Raw genomic sequence first — 12,317 nt, 5'->3', positions numbered from 1 at the left:
CACTATTACTGATTCTCCCACTCCCACTGATACTCCCACTCCCACTGATTCTCACACTCCCACTGATTCTCTCACTATTACTGATACTCCCACTCCCACTGGTTCTCACACTCCCACTCATTCTCACACTATTACTGATACTCAAACTCCCAGTGTTTCTCACACTCCGACTAATTCTCCGACTCCTACTAATACTCCTGCTTTTACTGATACTTCCACCCCCACTGATACTCCCACTCCCACTGATACTCCCACTCCCACTGATACTCACCCTCCTACTGATTCTCACACTTCTGCTGATACTCGCACTCCTACTGATATTCACACTCCCACTGTTTCTCACACTGCCGCTGATTCTCACCCTCCCACTGATTCTCACAATCCTACTGATACTCACACTCCCACTAATACACACACTCCCACTGATACTCACACTCCCACTCACCTTCCCACTGATACTCACTCATACACACCGACTGATATTCCAATGAATCATAGAATCATAGAAGTTACAACATGGGAAACAGGCCCTTCGGCCCAACATGTCCATGTCACCCAGTTTATACCACTGAGCTAGTCCCAATTGCCTGCACTTGGCCCATATCCCTCTATACCCATCTTACCCATGTAACTGTCCAAATGCTTTTTAAAAGACAAAATTGTACCCTCCTCTACTACTGCCTCTGGCAGCTCGTTCCAGACACTCACCACCCTTTGAGTGAAAAAATTGCCCCTCTGGACCCTTTTGTATCTCTCCCCTCTCACCTTAAATCTATGTCCCCTCGTTATAGACTCCCCTACCTTTGGGAAAAGATTTTGACTATCTACCTTATCTATGCCCCTCATTATTTTATAGACTTCTATAAGATCACCCCTTAACCTCCTACTCTCCAGGGAAAAAAGTCCCAGTCTATCCAACCTCTCCCTATAAGTCAAACCATCAAGTCCCGGTAGCATCCTAGTAAATCTTTTCTGCACTCTTTCTAGTTTAATAATATCCTTTCTATAATAGGGTGACCAGAACTGTACACAGTATTCCAAGTGTGGCCTTACTAATGTCCTGTACAACTTCAACAAGACATCCCAACTCCTGTATTCAATGTTCTGACCAATGAAACCAAGCATGCCGAATGCCTTCTTCACCACCCTATCCACCTGTGACTCCACTTTCAAGGAGCTATGAACCTGTACTCCTAGATCTCTTTGTTCTATAACTCTCCCCAATGCCCTACCATTAACGGAGTAGGTCCTGGCCCGATTCGATCTACCAAAATGCATCACCTCACATTTATCTAAATTAAACTCCATCTGCCATTCATCGGCCCACTGGCCCAATTTATCAAGGTCCCGTTGCAATCCTAGATAACCTTCTTCACTGTCCACAATGCCACCAATCTTGGTGCCATCTGCAAACTTACTAACCATGCCTCCTAAATTCTCATCCAAATCATTAATATAAATAACAAATAATAGCGGACCCAGCACCGATCCCTGAGGCACACCGCTGGACACAGGCCTCCAGTTTGAAAAACAACCCTCTACAACCACCCTCTGTCTTCTGTCGTCAAGCCAATTTTGTATCTAATTGGCTACCTCACCTTGGATCCCATGAGATTTAACCTTATGTAACAACCTACCATGCGGTACCTTGTCAAAGGCTTTGCTGAAGTCCATGTAGACCACGTCTACTGCACAGCCCTCATCTATCTTCTTGGTTACCCCTTCAAAAAACTCAATCAAATTCGTGAGACATGATTTTCCTCTCACAAAACCATGCTGACTGTTCCTAATCAGTCCCTGCCTCTCCAAATGCCTGTAGATCCTGTCCCTCAGAATACCCTCTAACAACTTACCCACTACAGATGTCAGGCTCACCGGTCTGTAGTTCCCAGGCTTTTCCCTGCCGCCCTTCTTAAACAAAGGCACAACATTTGCTACCCTCCAATCTTCAGGCACCTCACCTGTAGCTGTCGATGATTCAAATATCTCTGCTAGGGGACCCGCAATTTCCTCCCTAACCTCCCATAACATCCTGGGATACATTTCATCAGGTCCTGGAGATTTATCTACCTTGATGCGCGTTAAGACTTCCAGCAACTCCCTCTCTGTAATATGTACACTCCTCAAGACATCACTATTTATTTCCCCAAGTTCCCTAACATCCATGCCTTTCTCAACCGTAAATACCGATGTGAAATATTCATTCAGGATCTCACCCATCTCTTGTGGTTCCGCACATAGACGACCTTGTTGATCCTTAAGAGGCCCTACTCTCTCCCTAGTTACTCTTTTGCCCTTTATGTACTTGTAGAAGCTCTTTGGATTCTCCTTTGCCTTATCTGCCAAAGCAATCTCATGTCCCCTTTTTGCCCTCCTGATTTCTCTCTTAACTCTACTCCGGCAATCTCTATACTCTTCAAGGGATCCACTTGATCCCAGCTGCCTATGCATGTCATATGCCTCCTTCTTCTTTTTGACTAGGGCCTCAATCTCCCGAGTCATCCAAGGTTCCCTACTTCTACCAGCATTGCCCTTCACTTTATAAGGAATGTGCTTACCCTGAACCCTGGTTAACACACTTTTGAAAGCCTCCCACTTACCAGACGTCCCTTTGCCTGCCAATAGACTCTCCCAATCAACTTCTGAAAGTTCCTGTCTAATACCATCAAAATTGGCCTTTCCCCAATTTAGAATTTTAACTTTTGGGCCAGACCTATCATTCTCCATAGCTATCTTAAAACTAATGGAATTATGATCACTGGTCCCAAAGTGATCCCTCACTAACACTTCTGTCACCTGCCCTTCCGTATTTCCCAAGAGGAGGTCAAGTTTTGCCCCCTCTCTAGTCGGGCCATCCACATACTGAATGAGAAATTCCTCCTGAATACACTCAACAAATTTCTCTCCATCCAAGCCCCTAATGCTATGGCTGTCCCAGTCAATGTTGGGAAAGTTAAAGTCCCCCACTATTACCACCCTATTTTTTTTGCAGCTGTCTGTAATCTCCTTACATATTTGCCTCTCACTACTGCCGTGATGTTCTCCCGAATCAAGAACGCAACTCCTCCTCCTCTCTTACCTCCTGCTCTATCTTTCCTATAGCATCTGTACCCTGGAACATTGAGCTGCCAGTCCTGCCCCTCCCTTAGCCATGTTTCAGTAATAGCTATAACATCCCAGTCCCATGTACCCATCCATGCCCTGAGTTCATCTGCCTTGCCCATCAGACTTCTTGCATTGAAATAAATGCAGTTTAATCTAGACTTCCCTTGGTCTTTGCCCTGCTTTCTCAGACCATCTGTCCGGTCATGTTCTGTACACTCTCCCTTACTGCCTTTTGTTTCTATCACCACTTTACTTCCCACTGACTTCCTGCATCGGTTCCCATCCCCCTGCCACATTAGTTTAAACCCTCCCCAACAGCACTAGCAAACACTCCCCCTAGGACATTGGTTCCAGTCCTGCCCAGATGCAGACCGTCCAATTTGTACTGGTCCCACCTCCCCCAGAACCGGTTCCAATGGCCCAGGAATTTGAATCCCTCCCTCTTGCACCATCTCTCAAGCCACGTATTCATCCTAGCTATCCTGTCATTCCTACTCTGACTAGCCCGTGGCACTGGTAGCAATCCTGAGATTACTACCTTTGAGGTCCTACTCTTTAGTTTAACTCCTAACTCCCTAATTTCAGCTTGTAGGACCTCATCCTGTTTTTTACCTATATCGTTGGTGCCTATATGCACCATGACAACTGGCTGTTCACCCTCCCCCTCCAGAATGTCCTGATGCTTGCACTATTACTGATACTCCCACTCCCACTGATTCTCACACTCCTATTGACTCTCACTCATACACACCTACTGATATTCCAATGATACTTGCACTATTACTGATATTCCCACTCCCACTGATTCTCACACTCCCACTGATACTCACCATCCCACTGATTCTCACACTCCCACTGATACTCACCATCCCACTGATCTCACACTCCCACTGATTCTCACACTCCCACTCGCAATTCCACTGATGCTCACCTTCGCACTGATGCTCACACTCCCACTGACTCTCACTCATATACACCTACTGATATTCCAATGATACTTGCACTCCCACTGATTCTCACACTATTACTGATACTCCCACTCCCACTGATTCTCACAGTCCTATTGTTTCTCACACTCCTACTGATTCTCACACTTCCACTGGTACTCACACTTCCACTAGTACTCACACTTCCACTAGTACTCAGACTCCCAATGATATTCACACTCCAGCTGAAGCTCACACTCCTACAAATACTCACATTCCTACTGATTCTCACACTCCCACTGATACTCACAATCGCACTGATACTCTCACTCCTACTGATACACAATCACTGATTCTCACACTCCTACTGACACTCGCACTCCCACTGATACTTGCACTCCCACTGATTCTCACACTATTACTGATACTCACATTCCCACTGATACTCAAACTCCCACTGATTCTCACACTCCTACTGACACTCGCACTCCCACTGATACTTGCACTCCCACTGATTCTCACACTATTACTGATACTCACATTCCCACTGATACTCAAACTCCCACTGATTCTCACACTCCTACTGACACTCGCACTCCCACTGATACTTGCACTCCCACTGATTCTCACACTATTACTGATACTCACATTCCCACTAATACTCAAACTCCCACTGATACTCACACTCCTACTGATTCTCAGTCGCCCACTGAAGCTCACACTCTCACTGATTTTCACCTTCCTACTCATCCTCGTACTCTTACTGATATTCACACTCCCACTGATACACACACTTCTACTGATATTCTCACACTGCCACTGATTCTCACACTGCCACTGATATATACACTCCAACTGATACTCACACTCTAAATAATACTCACACTCCTACTGATACTCACACTCCAACTGATACTCACACTCTCACTAATACACTCGCCCTGACTCTCACACTCGCCCTGACTCTCATACTCCCACTGATACTCACACTCTTACTGACTCTCACTCATACACACCTACTGATATTCCAATGATACTTGCACTATTACTGATACTCCCACTCCCACTGATTCTCTCACTCCCACTGATACTCACCATCCCACTGATTCTCACACTCCCACTGATTCTCACACTCCCACTGATTCTCACACTCTCACTAATACTCACACTCACCCTGACTCTCACACATCTACTGATTCTCACACTCCCAGATTCCCACTCTCACACTCATACTTACACTCCTACTGATTCTCACACTCCCACAGATTCTCACACTCCCACAGATTCTCACACTCCCACAGATGCTCACACTGGTTTTCACACTTCTACTGATACACACACTTCTGCTGATACACACACTCCTACTGATATTCTCACTCACACTGATTCTTGCACTCCTACCGTTTCTCACACTCCCACTGATACTCAAACTCTCAATAATACTCACACTCCTACTGATACTCACACTCACACTGATACACTCCCACTGAAAGTCACACTCCCACCGATACTACAATTCCCAATGATACTCCCACACCCATTGATTCTCACACTCCTATTGATTTTCTCACTCCCACTTATACTCACACACCCACTGATTCTGACACTCCTACTCATACTCACACACCCACTGATACTCACACACCCACTGATACTCACACACCCACTGGTCTCACACTCCCACTGGTCTCACACACCCACTGATACTCCCACTCCCACTGATTCTGACACTCCTACTCATACTCACACACCCACTGATACTCACACACCCACTGATACTCACACACCCACTGATACTCACACACCCACTGATACTCACACACCCACTGATTCTGACACTCCTACTCATACTCACACACCCACTGATACTCACACACCCACTGATACTCACACACCCACTGATACTCACACACCCACTGATACTCACACACCCACTGATACTCACACACCCACTGATACTCACACTCCCACTGGTACTCCCACTCCCACTGATTCTGACACTCCTACTCATACTCACACACCCACTGATATTCACACACCCACTGATATTCACACACCCACTGGTCTCACACTCCCACTGGTCTAACACTCCCACTGGTCTAACACTCCCACTGATACTCCCACTCCCACTGATACTCCCACTCCCACTAATACTCACAATCCTACTGATACTCACACTCCCCCTGATACCAACATTCCTATTGTTTCTCACACTCCACTGATATTGCCACTCCCACAGATTCTCCCACTCCCACTGATTCTCACACTCCCACTGATACTCACACTCCCACTCACCTTCTCACTGATACTCCCACTCCCACTGATTCTCACACTCCCACTGATACTCCCACTCCCACTCACCTTCCCACTGATGCTCCCACTCCCACTCACCTTCCCACTGATACTCCCACTCCCACTGATACTCCCACTCCCACTCACCTTCCCACTCCCACTCACCTTCCCACTCCCACTCACCTTCCCACTGATACTCACACTCCCACTGATACTCCCACTCCCACTGACACTCACTCATACACACCTACTGATATTCCAATGATACTTGCACTATTACTGATATTCCCACTCCCACTGATTCTCACACTCCTACTGACTCTCACTCATACACACCTACTGATATTCCAATGATACTTGCACTATTACTGATATTCCCACTCCCACTGATTCTCACACTCCCGCTGATACTCACCATCCCACTGATTCTCACACTCCCACTGATTCTCCCACTCCCACTCACAATCCCACTGATGCTCACCTTCGCACTGATGCTCACACTCCCACTGACTCTCACTCATACACACTTACTGATATTCCAATGATACTTGCACTCTCACTGATTCTCACACTATTACTGATACTCCCACTGATTCTCACAGTCCTACTGTTTCTCACACTCCTACTGATTCTCACACACCCACTGGTACTCACACTTCCACTGGTACTCACACTTCCACTGGTACTCACACTCCCACTGATACTCAGACTCCCAATGATATTCACACTCCAGCTGAAGCTCACACTCCTACAAATACTCACGTTCCTACTGATTCTTGCACCCCCACTGATACTCACACTCGCACTGATACTCACACACCTACTGATTCTCACGCCTACTGATTCTCACACTTCAACTGATACACTCCTACTGATACTCACATTCCCACTGATACTAAAACTTATACTGATTCTCGCACTCATACTGATTCTTGCACTCCTACTGATACTCCCACTCCTACTGATACACAATCACTGATTCTCACACTCCTACTGACACTCGCACTCCCACTGATACTTGCACTCCCACTGATTCTCACACTATTACTGATACTCACATTCCCACTAATACTCAAACTCCCACTGATACTCACACTCCTACTGATTCTCAGTCGCCCACTGAAACTCACACTCTCACTGATTTTCACCCTCCTACTCATCCTCGTACTCTTACTGATATTCACACTCCCACTGATACACACACTTCTACTGATATTCTCACACTGCCACTGATTCTCAAACTGCCACTGATATACACACTCCAACTGATACTCACACTCTAAATAATACTCACACTCCTACTGATACTCACACTCCTACTGATACTCACACTCTCACTAATACACTCGCCCTGACTCTCACACTCGCCCTGACTCTCATACTCCCACTGATACTCACACTCCTACTGACTCTCACTCATACACACCTACTGATATTCCAATGATACTTGCACTATTACTGATACTCCCACTCCCACTGATTCTCACACTCCCACTGATTCTCACACTCCCACTGATACTCACCATCCCACTGATACTCACACTCCCACTGATACTCACCATCCCACTGATTCTCACACTTCCACTGATTCTCACACTTCCACTGATTCTCACACTCCTACTGATACTCACACTCTCACTAATACTCACACTCACCCTGACTCTCACACTCCTACGGATTCTCACACTCCCAGATTCCCACTCTCACACTCATACTTACACTCCCACTGATTCTCACACTCCCACAGATTCTCACACTCCCACAGATTCTCACACTCCCACAGATGCTCACACTGGTTTTCACACTTATACTGATACACACACTTCTGCTGATCCACACACTCCTACTGATATTCTCACTCACACTGATTCTTGCACTCCTACTGTTTCTCACACTCCCACTGATACTCACACTCTCAATAATACTCACAATCCTACTGATACTCACACTCACACTGATATACTCCCACTGAAAGTCACACTCCCACCGATACTCCCATTCCCAATGATACTCCCACACCCATTGATTCTCACACTCTTATTGATTTTCTCACTCCCACTTATACTCACACACCCACTGATTCTGACACTCCTACTCATACTCACACACCGACTGATACTCACACACCCACTGATACTCACACACCCACTGGTCTCACACTCCCACTGGTCTCACACTCCCACTGGTCTCACACTCCCACTGGTCTCACACTCCCACTGGTCTCACACTCCCACTTATACACACACTCCCACTGATACTCCCACTCCCACTGATACTCCCACTCCCACTGATACTCCCACTCCCACTGATACTCCCACTCCCACAGATTCTCCCACTTCCACTGATACTCACGCTCCCACTCACCTTCCCACTGATACTCCCACTCCCACTGATGCTCACACTCCCACTCACCTTCCCACTGATACTCCCACTCCCACTGATGCTCACACTCCCACTCACCTTCCCACTGATACTCCCACTCCCACTGAATCTCCCACTCCCACTGATACTCCCACTCCCACTCACCTTCCCACTGATACTCCCACTCCCACTGATACTCCCACTCCCACTGACACTCACACTCCCACTGTTTCTCGCACTCCCACTGTTTCTCACACTGCCGCTGATTCTCACCCTCCCACTGATTCTCACCATCCTACTTATACTCACACTCCCACTAATACACACACTCCCACTGATACTCCCACTCCCACTCACCTTCCCACTGATACTCACTCATACACACCTACTGATATTCCAATGATACTTGCACTATTACTGATATTCCCACTCCCACTGATTCTCACACTCCCGCTGATACTCACCATCCCACTGATTCTCACACTCCCACTGATTCTCCCACTCACAATCCCACTGATGCTCACCTTCCCACTGATGCTCACACTCCCACTGACTCTCACTCATACACACCTACTGATATTCCAATGATACTTGCACTCCCACTGATTCTCACACTATTACTGATACTCCCACTCCCACTGATTCTCACAGTCCTACTGTTTCTCACACTCCTACTGATTCTCACACACCCACTGGTACTCACACTTCCACTGGTACTCCCACTCCCACTGATACTCAGACTCCCAATGATATTCACACTCCAGCTGAAGCTCACACTCCTACAAATACTCACATTCCTACTGATTCTCACACTCCCACTGATACTCACAATCGCACTGATACTCACACACCTACTGATTCTCACGCCTACTGATTCTCACACTTCAACTGATACACTCCTACTGATACTCACATTCCCACTGATACTAAAACTTATACTGATTCTTGCACTCCTACTGATACTCTCACTCCTACTGATACTCTCACTCCTACTGATACTCTCACTCCTACTGATACACAATCACTGATTCTCACACTCCTACTGACACTCGCACTCCCACTGATATTTGCACTCCCACTGATTCTCACACTATTACTGATACTCACATTCCCACTGATACTCAAACTCCCACTGAAACTCACACTCCTACTGATTCTCAGTCGCCCACTGAAGCTCACACTCTCACTGATTTTCACCTTCCTACTCATTCTCGTACTCTTACTGATATTCACACTCCCACTGATACACACACTTCTACTGATATTCTCACACTGCCACTGATTCTCACACTGCCACTGATATACACACTCCAACTGATACTCACACTCTCAATAATACTCACACTCTTACTGATACTCACACTCCAACTGATACTCACACTCTCACTAATACACTCGCCCTGACTCTCATACTCCCACTGATTCTCACACTCCTACTGACTCTCACTCATACACACCTACTGATATTCCAATGATACTTGCACTATTACTGATACTCCCACTCCCACTGATACTCACCATCCCACTGATGCTCACACTCCCATTGATTCTCACACTCCCATTGATTCTCACACTCCCATTGATTCTCACACTCCCATTGATTCTCACACTCCCATTGATTCTCACACTCCCATTGATTCTCACACTCCCACTCACAATTCCACTGATGCTCACCTTCCCACTGATACTCACACTCCCACTGACTCTCACTCATACACACCTACTGATATTCCAATGATACTTGCACTCCCACTGATACTCACCATCCCACTGATACTCACCATCCCACTGATACTCACCATCCCACTGATTCTCACAGTCCTACTGATTCTCACATTCCAACTGATACTCACACTCTCACTAATACTCACACTCGCCCTGACTCTCACACTCGCCCTAACTCTCACACATCTACTGATTCTCACACTCCCACAGATTCTCACTCTCACACTCATACTTACACTCCTACTGATTCTCACACTCCCACAGATGCTCACACTGAAAGTCACACTCCCACCGATACTCCCATTCCCAATGATACTCCCACACCCATTGATTCTCACACTCCTATTGATTTTCTCACTCCCACTTATACTCACATACCCACTGATTCTGACACTCCTACTCATACTCACACACCCACTGATACTCACACACCCACTGATACTCACACACCCACTGGTCTCACACTCCCACTGGTCTCACACTCCCACATATACTCCCACTCCCACTGATACTCCCACTCCCACTGATACTCCCACTCCCATTGATACTCCCACTCCCACTGATACTCCCACTCCCACTGATACTCACAATCCTACTGATACTCACACTCCCCCTGATACTAACATTCCTATTGTTTCTCACACTCCCACAGATTCTCCCACTCCCACAGATTCTCACACTCCCACAGATTCTCACACTCCCACTGATACAATCCTACTGATACTCACACTCTCCCTGATACTAACATTCCTATTGTTTCTCACACTCCACTGATACTGCCACTCCCACTGATACTCACACTCCCACTGATTCTCCCACTCCCACTGATACTCCCACTCCCACAGATTCTCCCACTCCCACTGATACTCCCACTGATACTCCCACTGATACTCACAATCCCACTGATACTCACAATCCCACTGATACTCCCACTCCCACTGATACTCACAATCCCACTGATACTCCCACTCCCACTGATACTCACAATCCCACTGATACTCACAATCCCACTGATACTCCCACTCCCACTGATACTCACATTCCCACTGATACTCACAATCCCACTGATACTCACAATCCCACTGATACTCACAATCCCACTGATACTCACAATCCCACTGATACTCCCACTCCCACTGATACTCACAATCCCACTGATACTCACACTCCCACTGATACTCACATTCCCACTGATACTCCCACTCCCACTGATACTCACAATCCCACTGATACTCACACTCCCACTGATACTCCCACTCCCACTGATACTCACAATCCCACTGATACTCACATTCCTATAGATACTCACACTCCCACTGATAATCACTGTTCTACTGATACTGACACTCTTCCTGATATTCACATTTGTAATGATACTTGCACACCCATTGTCATTCATCCTCCTGCTGACATTCACTCCTTCTGAGACCCACACTCCTGCTGATATTGACACTCTCGCTGCTATTCATGCTCCTACTGATACTCTCACACTCCTATTCATAAACTACTGCTGATAATACACTCCTACTCACACCCACGTTCCTATTCTTACTGATACTGACACTCTCACTGAAACTCACAGTTCTGCTGATACTGATCTGCAATTATATTAAAGCTTGATATTTAATGTAATCTGCTGTTTTAATTAATTCTTCCAGTATATTAAGAACTTTATCAATGAAACATGGATTGAACGGTATGAAACACCACTGCAGGAATATGCAATAAAGCTCTTGTGGTCCGTGATCGTATCAGTGTACCCCGTTGGAGGACTGGTAGGAGCACAATTTGCAGCAGTTTTAACAGTGAAGTATGGAAGGTAAGAACACCAGGGATCTGCCTGTGCATCAAACCGCAAGACTGTTGGCTATGAATTTGTTCCAGTTTATAACCTGCTTGAATTTAAAC

At 46.4% G+C, this 12,317-nt stretch overlaps 1 protein-coding gene across 1 annotated transcript in view; it reads left to right on the top strand.

Annotated features, from left to right (window-relative positions):
• The window catches only part of LOC137342027 (solute carrier family 2, facilitated glucose transporter member 11-like), a 54,691-nt gene that overhangs the window by 14,920 nt on the left and 27,454 nt on the right, over positions 1-12,317 (top strand). Inside the window, exon 3 of the mRNA XM_068005632.1 lies at positions 12,068-12,228. Within this exon, the coding sequence (XP_067861733.1) occupies positions 12,068-12,228 (161 nt within the window). The remainder of the gene's footprint in view (positions 1-12,067; positions 12,229-12,317) is intronic.

The sequence above is a fragment of the Heptranchias perlo genome, chromosome 25, assembly GCF_035084215.1.
Source record: "Heptranchias perlo isolate sHepPer1 chromosome 25, sHepPer1.hap1, whole genome shotgun sequence".
Lineage (NCBI taxonomy): Eukaryota > Metazoa > Chordata > Chondrichthyes > Hexanchiformes > Hexanchidae > Heptranchias > Heptranchias perlo.
This window is presented reverse-complemented; position numbering and strand designations above follow the sequence as displayed.